Here is a 20402-nt window from a genome sequence, read left to right on the forward strand (position 1 = left end):
CCCGGGCGTGGACTGCTGTGCCACTTATCAGGCCATGCTATGGTGGCGTCCCACATAAAGTAGAGGACGATGGGCACGGATGGTAGCCCAGGGCCAGTCTTCCTCAGCAAAAAGAAGAGGATTGGCAATGGATGTTAACTAAGGGCTGATCTTCCTCACACACAAAAACACCAAAAAAACAAACTTCACCACACATATCCTTTAGCAGTAGGAAGGAGAGGAGTGGAGGAGAGAGAACTTGTGTATTATTTAATTTACTCAGTAATTTTTTAAAATTAAAAAGTGACACACAATAACACGTTATAAACAAGTAAACAAACTAGAAAAATATTTGACACAAATATGATAAAGACTTAGATTTGATAGCCTTAATATATAAAAGCTCACACAGATCAAAAAGGAAAACATTAAGACCATCAGCATTAAAATGGGTGAGGAATAACATTTTATACTTTGAAATAAACTACTAGGTTTTTAACAACAAAAAAATGGATAAGGATGTTAACAATAAATCACTGAAAATTAAATACAAATATGTAGTAAACAAAAAATTATCTCTCATAATTATCAAATAAATGCAAATTAAAAGTGCGATATCACTTTTTGCCTATTACAGTAGCAAGACTTTTTTAAAAATTTAATAAATCTATCACTTTCATCCACAGTTTTGAGAGTACATAATTTCCTTGGTAAGAATTTTGGCAATGAGAGATATCTCAAAAATTCACAGACTTTGATTAGTGATTTTATTTCTAGGAATTTATCATAAGGTAATAATCACAGATATGGACAAAGATTCAACTATAATGGTTCATTTAAGAATTATTTATAAAATCAAAAATTGGGGAAAATATAAGGATAGAACAACAAGAGCATGGTTAAATTGATGGTGTTACATCTATCAATAAGATGAATTATAATGTCATAAAAATGTTTATGAAGGCTCAATATAAAAAAAAATCTATTTTCCATAAGTTAGGTATAAATTTAACAGAATTCCAATAAAAATACCTTCAGAATTTTTTTTTTTTTTGTGAGGAAGATCAGCCCTGAGCTAACATCTGTGGCCAGTCCTCCTCTTTTTGCTGAGGAAGACTGGCCCTGGGCTGACATCCATGCCCATCTTCCTCCATTTTATATGGGATGCCGCCATAACATGGCTTGACAAGTGGTACGTTGGTGTGCGCCCGGCACCCGAACCTGAGAACCCCAGGCCGCCGCAGCAGAGCACGTGCACTTAACCGCTATGCCACCAGGCCGGCCCCAAGAATTTTTTTTAATAGAAAAACTGGGGGCTGGCCGGGTGGTGTAGCAGTTAAGTTTGTGCATTCTGCTCCAGTGGCCCAGGGTTTGCTGGTTCGGATCCTGGGTGTGGACCTACTCACTGCTCATCAAGCCATGCTGAGGCAGTGTCCCACATAGAACTAGAAGGACCTACAACTAGGATATACAACTATGTACTGAGACTTTGAGAAGAAAAAAGAAAAAGAGGAAGATTGGCAACAGATGTTAGCTCAGGACCGATCTCCCTCAAAAAAAAACCAAAACCAAAACGAAAACAAAACAAAACAACAAAAAAAAAGAAAAATTGATCCTAAAAGTCAAATGGAAAAATAAACATGAATGGCCAGGAAAACTCTGTGAGGGGAAAAGAGCAATGAGGAAAAACTAGTACTACCAGATATATATGAAAACATATTTCATACTCTCAATAGCTAAAAGTCAGTGGTACTAGAACATTAATAGAGAGACAAATGCAGCAGTATAGACACAAAATACATACATGGGTTTATTTTGTGAAAAGGGAAGCATCTCAAATCAAAGGGGAAAAGGTGGACTATTGAATAAATGATTGTAAGACAACCAGATAGTTATAAAGAAAAAAGCTGAATCCATGCCTTTGTAACATTTACTTTCTCCAAAAAAAAAAAAAAGTAAAAAGTAAAACTATAGACGTACTATAGAAGAAAACAAGGGAGAAAAATTATATTAAAAAGTTTAAAACAGGAAAGGTCTAACGATGACTCAAAATCCAGAAGCCTTAAAAACATTGTTAAGTGTGACTATATAAAAATATATTATAAAATTTCTACATGGCAAGATTCCACAAGAAAAGTCAAAACCAAAAACAAACTGAGAAGAAAATTGTGATTTATGTCACAAAAGGCTAATCTCCCTCATGTATACAGAGCTCACAGAAATCAATATGGAAGACCTGTAACCTATGGAAAAGTGGGCACAGCTTATGAAAAGGCAGTTTATAGGAAAGGATATAAGAATGATTCTAAAACTATGAAAAGATGTTCATCTTCACTCTTAATAAGAGAAATGCATATTAAAACTATACTGCAATACCACTTTTTACTTATACAATTGGCAAAAATCCCAAAACTTGATAATATATTCTTTTGGCAAGACTGTGCAGAACTGGGTTCTGTCATAATAGCTAGTAGGAGTGCAAAATGCCACAACCTCTACGAAGGGAACTTAGCAGCATCTATCAAAATTACAATTTTAGATACTCTTTGACCCAGAAATTCTACTTCTGGCAATTTCTCTATGCATTTGCATGCAAAAATGATGTACAAAGCTAATAAGTACTGGTTGTCATAGCAAATGATTACAAAAAGCCAATGTATACCAATAGAAGACTGGTTAGGGCCGGCCCCATGGCTTAGCAGTTAAGTGTGGGTGCTCCGCTGCTGGCAGCCCGGCTTCGATCCCAGGCGCGTACCAACGCACCGCTTATCCGGCCATGCTGAGGCGACGTCCCACATACAGCAACTAGAAGGATGTGTAGCTATGACATACAACTGTCTACTGGGGCTTTGGGGGAAAAAAATAATAATAATAATAAAAAAATTAAAAAAAAAAAGAAGACTGGTTAAATTAACCAGTATGTAGCTATAAAAAAATAATAGTGAAACTCACAATGAACTTATATGGAAATATCTGTAAGAGAAATTTTCAGGAAGAAAAAGCAAAGTGCAGGATAATGTGAACAAATACTATCTTTTATGTAAAAATGTGGGGGAGAGGATAGAATCTATATTCATATTTGCACGTATACCCATAAATAAAGGAAAGGATACTGTATTAGCTATTTATGGCCACATAACAAATTACCCCAAACCTTAACAGACTAAAACAACCACGGTTTCTTTATTTCATATGGTTTCTGAGGGTCAGGAATCTGGGAGTGGCTTTGCTGGTGGCTCTGGCTCCGGGTCTCTCATGAAGTTGCAGTCAAGTTGTTAGCAGTCATCTGAAGGGGCTGGAACGTCCACTTTTTTTTTTTTTTTAAAGATTTTATTTATTTTATTTTTTTCCCCCCAAAGCCCCAGTAGATAGTTGCATATCACAGCTGCACATCCCTCTAGTTGCTGTATGTGGGACTCAGCCTCAGCATGGCCGGAGAAACAGTGCCTCGGTGCGCACCCGGGATCCGAACCCGGACCGCCAGCAGCGGAGCGCGCGCACTTAACCGCTAAGCCATGGGGCCAGCCCCTGGAACGTCCACTTCTAAGCTCACTCACACGACTGTTGGCAGGAGGCTTCAGTTCTTTGCCATGTGGGTCTTCTCCCTAGGGCTGCTCACATGACATGGCAGCTGGCTTCCCACAGAGCAAGTGGTGAGAGAGAGAGAGATTCAGATAGAGAGAGAGAGAGAACCGGAGACGGAAGGTGCCTTTTATAGTCTGATCTCAGGAGTGGAGTATCATCACATACGCTGGGTTCTATCTGTTAGAAGTAAATCCAGCTCACATTCATGTGGAGGGGAATTAAGCTTAATTTCTTGATGAAAGGAGTATCAAAAAATTTGTGGTCATATTTTTAAAACCACCATAGATACATATTAACTAATGATAATGGTTACCTGGGGGTTGTGGGGGAGTGAAGGGATAGGCGGAAGAGGAACAGGTAGGAAAAATTTTTCACTTGTATCTTTAACTGTGGTAAAATATACATAAAAATTTTTACCATCTTAACCATTTTTAAATGTACAGTTGTGTGGCATTAAGTATACTTATGCGTTGCTTAATGACGGGGATATGTCCTGAGAAATGTGTCATTTGGTGATTTTGTTGTGTGAACATCATAGAGTGTACTTATGCAATCCTAGACGGTACAGCCTACTACACACTTAGGCTATACGGTACTAATCTTATGGGACCATTGTTGTATATGTGGTCCCTTGTTGACCGAAACATTGTCATGCAGCGCATGACTGTACATTCGCATTGTTGTGCAACCATCACCAACATTCATCCCCAGAATTCTTTTCATTTTGCAAAACTGAAACTCTGTACCCATTGAACAATAACTCCCCATTCCTCCCTTCCTCCAGTCCCTGGCAACCAGCATTCCACTTCTACCTCATGAATTTGACTACTTTAGGTACCTCATATGAATGGAATCATTCAGTATGTGTCCTTTTGTGACTAGCTTATTTCACTTACTACCCTCAAGGTTCATCCATGCTGTAGCATGTGTCAGAATTTCCTTCCTTTTTAAGGCTGAAAAATATTTTGTTGTATGTATATACCACAGTATTTTGTCCATTCAGCAGTCAGTGAACATGGGGGTTGTTTCTACCCCTTGCTTATTGTGAATAATGCTGCTATGAACATGGGTGTACAAATATCTCTTCAAGTCCTCACTTGTACATCTTTATATTTAAAATTTTTTGCACCATGGAAATTGTATTAGTAATCAATCGCTGCATAACAAACCACCCCAGCACCTGATGACCTATCACGATGATTTTTTATTTCTCCCAGTTCTGCGGGTTGGCTGGGTGGTTCTTCTGCTTCTTTACCTGGCCTCAGTCATGAGGTGGTGTTCAGCGGGAAGATCTGGTGGGCCCAAAGGTCCAAGTTGGCCTCATTTGCATGTCTGGCAGTTGGTCCTGGCTCTTGCCTAGTTCTCCTCCACATGACCTCTTATCCTCCAGTAGGTTAGACCATTTTCCTTACATGTAGGAGTTGAGAAGTGTTCAAGGTGGGGAAAGTCGAAGCTGCAAGGTTTCTGAGGTGTAGGCTCTGGAAGCTGCACAACGTCACTCCTGTTATCTCCTTTTGTTAAAAGCAAATGTCAAGGACAGCTCAGGTGCAAGGGGTGGAAATGGACTCCACCTCTCGAGAAGAGTAGTGCAAAGAATTTGTGGCCATAGTTAATCTACCACAGGAATATATTACCTACTCAAAAATATTGCATAAAAAGGTTTATAAATAAATCTTAATGATATGGGAAAATTCATGTTATAATATTTTAAAAAGCAGAGAGCAAAATTGTATATGAATTATGATATATATCTGTATCTCCATTGTTTCCTGGCTGCCTCCCTGACCCCTCTGTTTTCAGTGTTTATTCTTGTCTCCACTGGAGATAATGGCTCAATTCAAAAAGGCTCAAATAGTAAGGAATATGCATTATTTTACATAACAAAAAAATTCTGAGGAAGGGGAGCTCCAATGACTGAAAATGCATCTACTCACTCATGTCAGCAGGGACGCAGAGCCATGTCAGCACTTCAGCCTGATTCTCAGGCTAGTCTCCCTCATGGCTGCAAGGTGGCTGGTGCTGTTACCGGAGTCACATTCAGAAATGACATCCAGAGGAAGAAGAGGTATGCAACTTTCTCGTGTCTCTCTGACCCTCTCTTCTCTTTATTTTGAAAAACTTTAAACTTACAGAAAAGTTGAGAGAGTGGTGCAATGACTATATACCCTACACCCAGATTCAAGAGTTGATAACATTTTGCCACATGCCACAATTGCTTCATCTCTTTCTTTCACTCTGTGTGATATATGTGCGTATACATATTGTTTCCTGTATCATTTGAAAGTTGCAGACATCATGACACTTTACCCCTAAACAATTCAGCCTATATTGCCTAAGAATAAAGATGTCTCTTCTAGAACCACAACATCATCACACTTAAGAAAAATTAACAGTAATTCTCTAATATCACTAAACATTTAGTCCAAATTCAAATTTCCTCAGTTGTCCCCAAAATGTGTTTTATAGCTCATCTTTTGCAAACCAGAATCCAATCAAGTTTCATACAGTGCATTTGGTTTTATATTTCTTTGGTTCCTTTTAATTTAGAACATTCCCCCAATTTGTTTTCTCATGACATTGAGTTTTTCTTTTGAATTATTCTGATTTATTTCCTTATGATGTCATTTATCTTGTTCCTCTTGTATTTGTATTTCATATAAACTTCAAAATTAGATTTAGAAGCTTAATTAGATTTATGTTAAACCTTTTTGGCAAGAATATTTCATAAGTGGTGTATTGTACATTGTGTCTCCTTTTATTAGTGAGGCAACTTTATCAGAAGCCCCAGAGTGTATTTTTCCACAAGCGTCCTTGGCCAGAGCAGGGAAATATGCACTGTCCTGGACCAGTCACTGGTGATGGAAGTGGAAATACCATGCTTAGTTTCACTAATCGGAAGTACCTCTGTGGGCTGAGGATGGTGCCCGGCTCCTCTAAAGGAGGAGGATGGATACATGCACAAAAGGGTTCTGCTAGGAAGGAGGAAGCAGGCAGCATCCTTTCCCTGATACCTTCTGTGCAACAGCAAGTTCTGTTGGTGCTACCTTTACCACATGTCTGATATTCACTTTTCTGCATCCCCACTACTACACCTGTCCAAGTCACCAACAACTCTGACAGGGTCTCCAGCTATAAGCTCCTAACCAGTCTCTCTGCTTCCAATCTATTCTCCCAACAGACACCAGAGTTGTCTTTTAAAATCTAAGTCAGATTATACCAAACCTCTGCTTTAATTCCTCCAGTGGCTTCCCAGTGCACTTAAGATAAAATCCTCAAATCTCAACCCGGCCTACAAAACATCACATCACTCGATCCCTGCTTACCTCTCCAGTCTCACATGGTCCACCCTTCTGCATACTCAGTAAGTGCCAGCTACACAGGCTTTCTCTCTGTTCTGTGAACGTGCTGAAACCTTTACTGATGCAGGGCTTCTGCACATGCTGTTCCCTCTTGTAGAACGTACACTCCCCCCCAGCTCTTTTCCTGGCAGTAGAATATAGTAGTCGTTATGGGCTGAATTGTGTTTCCCCCCAATTCATATATTGAAGTCCTAAACCCCTGTAACTCAGAATGTGACTGTTATTTAGAGATAGGGTCTTTAAGGAGGTAATTAGGGTAAAATGAGGTCATTAGGGTGGTCCCTAATCCAGTATGACTGGTGTGCTTATAAAACATGAGATTAGGACACAGACACACACAGAGGCAAGACCATGTGAGGACACAGAGAGGTGACAACTCTGCTGACACCTTGATCTTGAGCAGCTAGCCTCCAGAATTGGTGTCATATTAAAGCCAACAGGCCAGACTGACTCTTAATGTAAAGAATGAAACTCATTTCTTAACAGACGCCATGGAAAAAATAAGAGGTGGAGCAATATTCTGGAACAATAAGGCACAACTCTTTAAAATGTAACAATCAACCAAAGAATAGTCTTTATTGGGCTACAGCCTGGAAAGAAATCTTATTATATTTCATCCACAATTACACAGATGGATCAGTTATAATCATCAGGGAGAGAGTCATATACTCAAAGACGACACAGGGAGCATATGCCACAGCTAAAGGCCAAGTTAACAAATCGTGCTTCTGTGGTCATTTCTTTCTTCTTTTTTTTTTTTTGTGAGGAGATCAGCCCTGTGCTAACACCCGCCAATCCTCCTCTTTTTTTGCTGAGGAAGACGGCCCTGGGCTAACATCTGTGCCCATCTTCCTCCACTTTATATGGGACGCCGCCACAGCATGGTTTGCCAAGCAGTGCGTCGGTGCGCGCCCGGGATCCGACAGGGAACCCCGGGCCACCGCAGCGGAGCACGTGCACTTAACCGCTTGCGCCACGGGGCCGGCCCCCTTTTTTTTTTTTTTATAATATTTTTATTTATTTATTTTTTCCCCCAAAGCCCCAGGAGATAGTTGTATGTCATAGGTGCACATCCTTCTAGTTGCTGTACGTGGGACGCGGCCTCAGCATGGCCGGAGAAGTGGTGTGTCAGTGTGCGCCCGGGATCCGAACCCGGGCCGCCAGCAGCGGAGCGCACGCACTTAACCGCTAAGCCACCGGGCCGGTCCCGTGGTCATTTATTTCTTACTGTTAACTTTTTGGTTAAGTGCTGAGCTTCTGCCTTGATTATAACCCTGAATGAATAAAAGTGTACGCATATTTCAAATATATTGGTTATGATACCAGGAAATTAAACCAAGGAAATACTTTCATGTGCTCATAGTTCTAAAAAAAGATAGCAGTAGTATCTATAAAAAAATTAATTTCAAGATTAGCAAATAATAGATGTTCAAATAATGTCAGTCGGTGACACTGTGTTATCCATAACATAATATTAAAAGTTCTTAATTTTTCCTCTATTGCTATTAACTAGAATTCTGCCTTCAGATTTATATAACCACAGGCTCATAACACCTTTAGTATGCATTGCGATAACTAGAAATGGCTGTATTTTTCAATATAGATGGATTGGCCTGGAGATAAGGAAACAAATGAAATAGGTCCATCAGAAAGATGTGAACTTGGGTACTGGAAATAAAATGGAAGAGAAGTTATAATAGCTAATGGTAGCTGTAAAAAAATAATTTTTAACAAAATTGTATAATGACTCTCATACAGATATAAAATGAACACAGGTCAAAAACTTCATTTAATTCATTAATTGAGAGAACCAGGAAGATATTACAACCAGTTCAAAGGAGTATTCAAAGTACTAGACATATACAGGCAGTCAGGAATGCTTAAGTAAATCTGCTTAATAGATGCGAAACTGGCAAAACTGGTCAATATCCATAGAACAATAAGCAACTGAATCTCCTGCGGACACAATTCGCATATTTATGAACAAGAATCATCTGCATTACCGTCAATATTCTGCAACTTGCAGAATTATAATATAGCTCAAAGACAATAAAGGCACAGAGACCCCACATAATCAGATAACTTGGACAATGTCTAGCTTTCCACTGAGACACCAGCAATCTTTTTTGGTCCTTTTAAAAAGTCTTTCTTGGGCCGGCCCCGTGGCTTAGCGGTTAAGTGCGCGCACTCCGCTGCTGGCCACCCGGGTTCGGATCCCGGGCGAGCACCAACGCACCGCTTCTCCGGCCATGCTGAGGCCGCGTCCCACATACAGCAACTAGAATGGATGTGCAACTATGACATACAACTATCTACCGGGGCTTTGGGGGAAAAATAAATAAATAAAATCTTTAAAATAAATAAATAAATAAATAAATAAAAAGTCTTTCTTAATGTTGTCCCTACAGAGCCCACTTGTGTTGAGTGCCTATTACGGGCCAGGCACTGCCCCAAGTGCCTTAAATGTATTAATTCGTTTAATTCTCATGAGAACCTTATGAAGTAGGTTCTATTATTTTTGTTTTTGTTTTTGTTTTTTTTTGTGTGAGGAAGATCAGCCCTGAGCTAACATCCATGCTAATCTTCCTCTTTTTGCTGAGGAAGACTGGCTCTGAGCTAACATCTATTGCCAATCCTCCTCCTTTTTTTTCCCCAAAGCCCCAGTAGATAGTTATACTTCATAGTTGCACATCCTTCTAGTTGCTGTACGTGGGACGTAGCCTCAGCATGGCCAGAGAAGCGGTGCGTCGGTGCACGCCAGGGATCCGAACCCGTGCCACCAGTAGACGAGCGCACGCACTTAACCGCTAAGCCACAGGGCTGGCCCAGTAGGTTCTATTATTATGTCCATTTTATAGGTGAGGAATCTGAGGCACAAGAACAGGTAAGTCTGTCACCCAAGGTCACAAAGATAGTAGCAGGTGGAGCCAGGATCTGAATCCAGGTAGTTTTGTACCAGCTATGCTGCCATGGATGTATGTGAAAGAAAAAGAATTGATAGGATCTGACTGTTAGATTACATTAGACATAGAACAAGAAAGAGGTAAGGATGACTCTCAAGTGTTTTCCCTGGTTGACTGTGAGGAGGACACTGTTTAGATAAATAAAGAGACTAAGAAGAGGAATTAGTTTGATTGGTTTTTACACATGTAGACTTTGAAGTAATGGCAAGATGTCTACGTGGAAAAGTCCAGCTGGGCAGGAGATCAGAACTGGAGATGTAGATGCGTGATTTCTTTTTTTTTTTTTTAAGGATAAGGTTTAAACTGTGGTATTGAAAACACTAGTGTGTGTCTGTCATAGCTAAATGACAGAAGCCCAGAGGGAAGAGACGACGTTATGCAGGGGGAACTGAGGTCCTGCTACTGCATAGGCCAAAGACAGGCAGTGTCAGGGAGTAACACCAAAGCAGGGTGAATTGGCTAGAGTTCTTAGGTCCAGACAACAGGGTACCCTCCTTTGGGTGTAAAGAGAAATATTAAGCTGGAGTCACAAACGCGAATGGCCAGAGTTGAGGCTGAAAGGTAAACAGAGGCCATATCAGCGAGGGGCATCATCTAACGTGCGCAGTAAATGTTGTCAAGCAGGGAAGGCTCACAATTAGATGTACATTTTAGAAAGAACCAGTCTGGCTGCAGCATGAACAGTTCGGGCAAATCTGGGCAGGAGGTGTCACTGGGATCCCGATGTCGGCAGCTGCTGGCTTGGACCAGTTCACTTGGTGGCAACTAGACCCAACTCTAATATAATGGGCCTGAGAGTAACAGTACCAAACGAGGCTCACATACCATGCGAATAAATATTTAAAAGTTATAAATCAAGCTAGTAAACTGTCAATTAAAATTTCCTCTACCCTCCTACCTTGATACATACATGCTCATTATGACCGGGAAGGGAGGGGGGAAGCCTGGGCGGGACTGACTGGATTTAGGCGGGGCTTTCCTGGAACCAAGGCAGAAAAGCGCGGCGACGGCCCAGATGCCGAGGGCCACAGCGACACCTGGCTCTCCTCGGAGCGCCGTCCCGAGACGCTTCCCGCCGCCTGGAAGCACGCGGGTGGACCTGCTGGGGGCGTGGCGGGGCGTGGCTGCGCGCCGACGGCGCGGGGTCAGAGGGCATGCGGCGTGGGTGTCATGGCGGCCTCCGCGCTGGGGTCGGCGTGGGGCCCGCTGGGACTTGGCGTTCCCGGCCTGTGCCGCCGCCGGCCGCCCCGGGGCCTGTGGGCGCGCGCGCGGCGGCTCCCGGGGCCCGCGGGGTCGGGGCGGAGCGTGGCGGCGGCCAGCGGACTGGGCGCCTCAGGCACTGACGGCTACTGCATGGAGCTGCTGCGGTGAGCGAGCCCGGCCTGCCCCCGGCGGGAGGTCGGGGCGCCGCCGGCGGGCGGAGCAGCGCCTTCCTGGCGGCCCGCTGCGTGTGCGCTCGGGTTGGCTCCGGGTGCGGGTGTGTGGGGGACTGAGGCAGCCGGAACTTTCACACGCGTTGCAAGAGGGTGGTAAAATTCCTTGTCTGTCACTTTGCCTGAACCTTAATGTTTACCTAATTAAACGTTTTGCATGCCTAGCCTTTTAAAACTTGACGATTAGTAATTAATTTTAATTACAACAGTAGCTAACTCTGAGACCTTAATTGTCAGCCACTAGGCAAAGTAGTTTACAAGTCATTTACTTAATCTTCATTACAATTGTGACGGTCAAAGGTAGACCTACAATTTAGAGTTATGAGGATTAAAGCATTTAGAACAATGCCTGGCACAAAGCAAGGGCACAGTGAGTACAGTATAAGCCGTATTATCTCATTCAGTAGACGAGGACACGGAGGTTTAGAGAGATGAGGGAATCTACCTGAGGTTCAGCAGAATAGCCTCATAAAGTCGGGGGCTTGATGACCCGATTTGTTCGCCCTGGTAACACCGAAAGGCCTGGCATATGGGAGTTGCTGTTAATCATTTGTGGAGTCAAGTTGGATGAATCCGGTCTCCGGGATTCCATGGGATTCCGGGCTGCCATGGAATCCAGGCCTGACTGCGGCAACAGATGGCTTAGCCCCCGCTGCCCTTTTGCTGCCCTTGATTCGTAACAGTGGTAAAAAGGCTCCAAGTACCCGGCTCCAGGACTTCGGAGAAGTGCTAGAATACTACCTTGGATTTGATTGGGCTAGTAAATCCAGTGAATCCTATTTTAGCAAAATGTAGCACAACACAATAAAAGTCCCATGCATTTCAGCGTTTTATTTTGTATTTAAACACTTTCTTATGGTGTTCCTCTCCTCCCTTATTGTTGATTATTTATAGGGGCAACAAGATAGCAGTAGTGGAAATTAGGGCATTAAAAATTGTAAAAGCCCAAACTGCTAAAAGGTTATATTTACTTTTATATATTTTAAAGTTATTTATTTATTTTGTGAGGAGGACTAGCCCTGAGCTAGCGTCGGATGCCAATTCTCCCCTTTTTTCTTGAGGAAGAGTGGCCCTGAGCTAACATCCTTGCCCATCTTCCTCTACTTTACATGGGACCCTGCCACAGCATGGCTTGACAAGCAGTGCATTGGTGCGTGCCAGGGATCCAAACCTGCGAACCCTGGGCCAGCAGCAGAGCGCGTGCACTTAACCGCTTGTGCCACTGGGCCAGCTCTTAAAGTTATTTTTTGATGATAAAAAATTCAAGTTACTGGGCTGGCTGGTGGTGTAGTGGTTCAGTTCACGCGCGCTGCTTCTGGGAAGCGGGGTTCGCAGGTTCGGAAGGGGCAGGGACCTACGCACGCGCTTAGCAAGCCATGCTGTGGCAGGTGTCCCACATATAAAGTAGAGAAGATGGGCACAGATGTTAGCTCAGGGCTAATCTTCCTCACCAAAAAACCCCCAAAAATGAGTTATCAAAATGTATATCACTCGTGCCAGCCCCGTGGCCTAGCCGTTAAGTGCATGCGCTCCGCTGCTGGCGGCCAGGGTTCGGATCCTGGCCGCGCACACATGCACCGCTTGTCAGGCCATGCTGTGGCTGCGTCCCATGTAAAGTCAGGGCTGATCTTCCTCTCACACACACACACACACACACACACACAATGTATACCGCTCATACCCTTGTCCAGTGCAATTTTTCTTTGACACCAGTAGTATCCTGACTCTTCTCCAGAGGTGAATAATCACTCTTATTAATTTCTTATGTATTCCTCCACTAATAGTCTATGGATATCATATGACAGCTTTTATCAAATATATATTTACACATGGTAATCTGTCCATGTTGGTATTTGAGTGGAATGGAGGCTGTTGACTCTAGAGATTTATTAAAAAGCCTGGATTTTGCAGGCAGACCTGATCTGAGTGTCTTACTTCTAGCTCTGTCACTTGGAACAGTTACTCTCTTTAAGATTCAGCTATTTCCGGGCCGGCCCCGTGGCTTAGCAGTTAAGTGCGTGCGCTCCGCTACTGGCGGCCTGGGTTCGGATCCCGGGCGCACACTGACGCAGCGCTTCTCCGGCCATGCTGAGGCCGCGTCCCACATACAGCAGCTGGAAGGATGTGCAGCCATGACATACAACTATCTACTGGGGCTTTGGGGAGAAAATAAATAAATAAATCTTTAAAAAAAAAAAAAAGATTCAGCTATTTCCTCGTTTGTGAATTTCTGCTCCTGCTTTACAGCCTGGTTATCAGGAGTAAATGTGATGATGTATATAAAAATGCTGGCACATAACAAATGCTCAATAAATAGTTTTAAAATAAAGACAAAATGAAACTCGAAAGGAAGATTAGAACTTTTAGTTTCTAATTGTCCATTGATCTTTGTAAGATTTGGCCTCTGAAATTATTTGTGCAGAATTGTTTTGGACATGTATGTTATGCAAGGCCTCCAAATACCAGAAAAGATACCAGGCCATCACTTCAGGGTAGCCAGCCGGGTCTCTCCTAGGCGTCTAGGTTCCTGGGAAAATCTCACACCTAATCTCTCACATAGGCTTCTTGGGGTTTGGTTTTGAGGAACGCTGCCCCAGGCTTTGGGATTAGTGCTGTAATAAGGAGGTGAGGGAGTGCTATTGGTCATGTCTGCAAGTGTACTTGTTTTCCATCCTCCTCCAGCCTCACCGGGGAACCACTTCTTTCTTTGTGCCTCACTGGTACAGGTCCATGGAACTAGCATAGCAGTCGTAACACCAGATATGCTTATTTCTCATGTGTCTGTCTCTCCCTACCACACTGAAGTCTACACCTATCTTCAGTGTCTAGCACAGTGCCTGGCACATAGTAGGCACTGAATAAATGTTTGAATGAATGAATGAATGAATGAAAGTTATTGGCCCTGTTGCTGTATAAAGCCATCATAGTATGGCATGTCTCACTATTTAGAACAGTTCTCAAGTAACTGGGCCTTGGTTAGCCACTTAAATAAGTGGGTAATATTGTTTAGAAAAATTTCTAACCAAAATTTAAAAAAAATTGTTCATAGGGCAAACCCTTAGCTGTATAGAATATCTTATTTCTCAAGAGTTGTTACAGTTCTATTATAGCTTCATTTCATTTTCATTTCCCTATAAGAAACTTGAACTACCTCACATCTCAGTTATTTTTGGGAGATATGAAACAGGTAGGTTATCAAGCTTCATTTTGCAAATTAGAGAATAGACATAGCTGGTATCATTTCTGTCAATAACTAGTTGAATGACAGAAGTAAGATTGTAGTTTTGATTTCTATTCAGTGCTTTCTCACTGTTTCATATTAACTTTCAAGTGTAAACACTTTTGAAGTTCAGAGACTGTTTATAGTAAAATAAAATTTAAAGTATTTATATTTGTATATATTTAAAAGTATAAACTGTTGAGCTGTTTTGCCCATACTGTCCATTTTGTATCTGAAACCGCTAATGGTGAGATTTTTTCGTAGAGCTGTCTTGTGATAGCAGCGTTACTCTTCATGATCTCTTTCTGTTGTTTGTGTGGAGGCTGGGAGAAATTGTGAAGGGAGTGGCTAGAAGCGGTTTAAGTTCTCTGTTAGGCACGCAACAAAATGTGAACCAATTGAAAAGTGGGGTAGTCTGAATTTCAGTACCTAAACTCCATGGAATGAGATTGGACTCATTTTATATTGAATACTGTTTTATAGGAAATAATGTTATAATAAGGTTCCAATGTAGTACAATGAAAGTAGCCTTGTCATTAGGCAGTCTAAGTACTTTATACTTAAGTCATCCTAGAATGTATATAGTAAGGACTATATGTTTTTAACTTCTTATTTTGAAGTAATTTCAAATTTACGTGAAAATTACAGAATAGCACACAGATCTCCAATATACTCTTCATGCAGATTCCCTCATTGTTAACATTCTGAACCATTTGAGAATGAGATGTAGACATGATGCCCTATTACCCCTCTTAATATTTTGGTGTATATTCCTTAATACACAAGGGTTCTCTCCCATGTAACCATAGTACCACCAACAAAATCAGGATATTAAAATCGATTCAGTATTACCATCTCATCCACAAACTCCATTCAGATTTTGCTGATTATTCCAGTATGTCTTTCATACATCTGGGATGATGTGCTACATTTAGTTGTTGTAACTCTTTAGTCCTCTCCAGTCTAGAACAGTTTCTTAGTCTTTTCTTATCTTTCATGAGCTTGACATTTTTTGAAAAGAACAAGCCAGTTTGTAGAATCTCTCTCAATTTGGGTTTATTTAATGTTTCCTTAGGATTTATATGTTTTGGGCAGGAATATTACAGAAGTAATGCTGTGCTTTTCTCAGTATCATATCAGTATCGTAACACATGGTGTTGATTTATTCTGTTACTGTGGTGTGAACTTTTTATTACTTGGTTGAAAAGATGTCTTTCAGGTTTCTCCCTTGAATTTAATTAATAAGAATGTTAATTTGTAAGTAATAGATATTTTGTGAGGAAATACTTCAATACTATGTATATCCTGTTTCTATCAAACTTTTTCCTGTTTAACATTTTCAGACATGATTTTTGCCTGAATCAATTATTACTTTGATAGTTATCAAATGATGATTTTTTAAAAAAGATTCCATCATGTCTTCTAGATTTGTCAGTAGGCATTGTACTGGTTGTCAGGTTTTTCCTTCTTTTTGTATTTATTCATTAATTTATATTGGTATGGACTTATGGAGTCCTGTTACAATCTGGTACTATCACTATTTTTTTTGGTGCTTAAATTATCCCAGACTTGGCCAATGAGAACTTTGTCAAGCCAGTTTCTTTGTCATTTTGACAAGTCCCTCCATTCTTTGAATGTTTCTTTACTTTCTGCTCAAGAAGGTGTTTCAGGCTTATCTTGTATTTCCCCTGCTGCAGCCCTGGACTTGGTCATTCCTCTGAGGAGTCCTATTTTCTTTCAGTGGAGGATGGTATTTAGAAATTGAGATCTAGGCGTTAGGTGTGTTCAGTGATACTGGGGGTTTACGGGGTTATCATTGCTTCTAGGCTCTCAGCAGATGCCACTAGGAAACGTAAGTATGTGTGAGTGCGTGTGCGTACCCATGAGCTCACCACCCCACACACACCCCTATATTGTTTTCTGTCTTTATGTCTTATCTATGTATTTGTCTGTGTATTAAAAACCGTGAGTTCATACCAATACTTGCTAGAACTGTTTTCTTGATTTCTACTTCTGTCGCTCATTTGAATTCTTATTAAAACCAAAGTGATTCTGAAACAATTAAAATTATAAGTACTATATAAGTCAAAATAAATTGATAGAGATTGATTATTTCTTCTCTTTAACTGGTCTGGGATTGGGGGCAGTTACTTTTTTTTTGTAACTGTAGAGAAACAGGTGTAAAATATTAGAAGTTGTAGGCCTATTTTGAATTGAAGTCTTGTTTTCAGTTAATTTTGGTCAGTATTTTTTTGTGTGCAGTTTGGAAAGTGAAAAGTAACTATCTTTTTTTGCCTGTTTGTTATAGGAAACGAGATTATGAAGGCTATTTATGCTCCCTGCTGCTCCCTGCAGAATCCAGAAGCTCTGCTTTTGCACTCAGAGCCTTCAATGTGGAACTGGCTCAGGCTGGTATTAAAATACCTTGAAAAATTATGTGCAAATATGGTGATATAATGTGTTTAATGCTGAACAATAAAGACATATAGTTGTAATTTGTATGTTAGATGTGTTTAAGGTCTCTGCTGGTGATTTCTTTCTTCTGCTATTTAGGCGTAACAATTGAATTCCAAAAATAAAAGTAGCTAATGAACTTAATGTTTCTGGAAATTCCATTCTGGAATTTTTTATTTCTTTTTCTAAGGTTATTATAAAACTACACAATTAACATTGCACATTTGTCTGTTAATTGAATAGGTTAATTAGAGTATTACTGCTTATCTTTTCTAACATTTGCATAATTTACATGTATATGGCAGTTGTTTAAAGCACTTTTTAAATTGAGTTTTTAGCTTGACTGTAAAATGGGTAATGGAAGCAAATATAGCAAACGCAGACCTTAGATCATACTAACTTACTTTTGTCTGAAGAATTACAAAGGAAGAGGAGACCCTTCTTTTTCTTAGAGTGGAAAGAACATGTGCTGATTCAACATAAATTGAAATGGAGGATGGAAATGAGGGAGTTGAAGTAGAGTGGCCTTGATCTCAGTAAATTAAATGGAGAGGTCTGTTATTGAGAGTGAGGGAGCAGGGGAGGGTTTGGAATCTTGAAGAGGGTGGCAAGCTTTGACGTAGCTTCTCTAGTGAATATGATAGGAAGTGAACTAGGAACGAATAAAAAGAAGTGAGTATAGTGCTGAGGCACAATTGAGGTTAGACACTATGAATCTGCAGAGTCTAATGGACTCTATTTTTCCTTGGTGTATTTCTAGAAGTCATGGGTCCATATTTTTTCACCTCATCCTTTTTCAGGTGTAAACTACACATCGGCATCTTAAGTCAATCACGTTAGCAATAAAGAGACCCCATTGTGATCTTCCATCATAACTTTAAAATGATTAAAATTCCATTTTTAATAAATAAACTCTTAGGGTTCCCCCTGAATTCTCTGTCACTTTGTAGGAGTATCTTGTTGCTTTTTTGCACACACAATTTTGTTTGTTCATTCAACAAGTATTGTCTAAAATGTGCTAGGCACTGTTTTAGGTACTGGAGTGTAGCATTGAATAAAACATACAAAGTCCTTGCACTCAAGGAACAAGCAAGTACTGTGTAATGTATTGGATGGAAACAAGTACTGTGGAGAAAAGGGGATAGGGAAGGCTGGGTGTAGCAGGGGTTCCTATTTTATGTAGGGTGGTCAGGAAAATCCTCGCTGAGAAGGTGGCATTTGAGCAAGGATTTGAAGGAAGCAAAAGAGTGGGCAAAGAGTATTCTAGACAGAAGGAACAGCAAGTGCAAAGGCTCTGAGGCACAAGTGTGCCTGATATGTTCAAAGAAAAGGCCTGTGTGGTACAGCAGAGGAGGGAGGGGAGTGTGGGAGGAGATTAGGTTGGAGGTACCTGGGCCAGAAAGGTAGGGTCTTGGAGACCCGTGCAATCCCTTGGCTTTTAGTCTGAGATGGGAAACCATTGCAGGGTTCTGAGCAGAGAAGGACATTATCTCTTGGCCATGTTTTATAAGGATTACTTTTGATGCTGTGTTAAGGACAGACCATATGCCACTGGGATCTCAACACTAAATATTGCTAAGAGATCCATCCAGCACCAAGACCGTTAAAGACAAAACCACTTTTTATTTGGAAATAATTTCACACACACACACACACAAGAATAGTACAAAGAATACTCATAAACCCTGTTGTTAATGTTTTGCCCCATTTGCTTTATCATTTTATCTCTCTGTACATATGTATATATTTGTATATATATGTGTATATGTATGTTCACACACTCTTCTTTCTATGAATCATTTTAGAGTAACTTGATTATACCATGGCTCTTATCCCTATAATCTTGAGTGTGTATTTCATAAGAATAAGAACATTCTCTTACATAACCAAGGTGCAGTTATCAATTTGAGTAAATTTGACATTGTTACAATACTTTAATTTACCATCTGGTTTGCAGTTTTGTCAAATAACCCAATAATGTCCTTTATGGCATTTTTTTCCCCGTCTGGGAAAAAAGGATCTAATCTAGCATCGTATATCGCATTTAGTTTTCCTTAGCCTCCTTTAATCTGGAACATTTCCACAGCCTTTCTTTGTCTTTTATGACATTAACATTTTTTAAACAATACTGTTCCTTTTTAAAAATAGAATGTTTCTCGTTTGGAGTTTTATGTTTTCTTATGATTATATTATGTATTCCTAGCCTGGTATTTACTACCTAAGTGGTGTATGTCCTTTTCAGGGAATCATAAGGAGGTATGAAATGTCCATCTGCCTCTTATTGGTGATATTAATTTTGGTCACCAGTCAACGTGTTGATATTTTTTCCTTGCTGTTAATAAGCACTCTAAGGAGACATTTTAAGACCATGGTCCTCATCAAAATTTACCTCCTAGATGGCCAAGAAGTATGTAAAAAGTTGTTGAATATCACTAATGATCAGAGAAATGCAAATCAAAACCACAATGAGATATCACCTCACACCTGTCAGAATGCCTATTATCAAAAAGACAAGAAATAGCAAGTGTTGGCAACGATGTGGGGAAAAGAGAACCCTTGGTGCAGTCACTATAGAAAACAGTATGGAGGTTCCTCAAAAAAATAAAAATAGAGCTACCGTATGATCCAGCAATTCCACTTCCGGGTTTTTAACTGAAGGAAACAAAGACACTAACTCAAAAAGATATCTGTACCCCCACGTTCATAGCAGGATTATTTACAATAGCCAAGATATAGAAGCAACCTAAGTGTCCATCAACAGATGAATGGATAAAAAAAATATGGTATATAGATACAGTGTAATGTTACTCAGCCATAAAAAAGAAGGAAATCCTGCCATTTGCAACAACATTGATGGACCTTGAGGGCATTATGCTAAGTGAAATAAGTCTGACAGAGAAAGACAAATACCTTATGATCTCGCTTATATATGGAATCTCAAAACAAAACAAACCAAAAAACCCCTAAGCTCCTAGATACAGCAGAACAGATTGGTGGTTGCCAGAGAGGAGGGTTAGGGGGTGGGTGAAATGGCTGAAAGGGGTCAAAAGGTACAAACTTCCAGTTATAAAATAAATGAGTCCTAGAGATGTAATGTACAGCATGGTGAATATAGGTAATAACACTGTATTGTATGTTTGAAAGTTGCTCAGAGAGTAGATCTTGAAAGTTCTCATCACAAGAAAAAAGTTTGTAACTATGTGTGGTGAAGATGTTAACTAGACTTATTGTGATCATTTCACAATATATGCGTTATATCTCAATTAAAAAATAATTTACCTCTTAGATTTAGCACACATTGGTGATTCTTGCCTGAACCTAACGCCATTCTTTTTTTTTTTTAAAAGTTCATGCTTTTTTCTTTTTTTTTTTTCAAATTTTATTTATTTTTTCCCCCAAAGCCCCAGTA

The 20402-nt window shown here is 40.4% G+C and overlaps 1 protein-coding gene across 4 annotated transcripts in view; it reads left to right on the top strand.

The window, feature by feature from the left end:
* The first annotated feature begins 11041 nt into the window (after positions 1-11041).
* The window catches only part of NDUFAF6 (NADH:ubiquinone oxidoreductase complex assembly factor 6), a 37774-nt gene continuing 28413 nt past the window's right edge, over positions 11042-20402 (top strand). For 3 of the 4 annotated variants that reach the window (XM_058564648.1, XM_058564649.1, XM_058564647.1), the window contains exons 1-2: positions 11042-11253; positions 16848-16947. In XM_058564648.1, the coding sequence (XP_058420631.1) occupies positions 11057-11253; positions 16848-16947 (297 nt within the window). In that variant the 5' untranslated portion in view covers positions 11042-11056. Of the gene's footprint in view, positions 11254-16847; positions 16952-20402 lie in introns of all 4 variants that reach the window. The other variant, XM_058564650.1, reaches the window with a different exon arrangement.

The sequence above is a fragment of the Diceros bicornis genome, chromosome 21 (assembly GCF_020826845.1).
Source record: "Diceros bicornis minor isolate mBicDic1 chromosome 21, mDicBic1.mat.cur, whole genome shotgun sequence".
Lineage (NCBI taxonomy): Eukaryota > Metazoa > Chordata > Mammalia > Perissodactyla > Rhinocerotidae > Diceros > Diceros bicornis.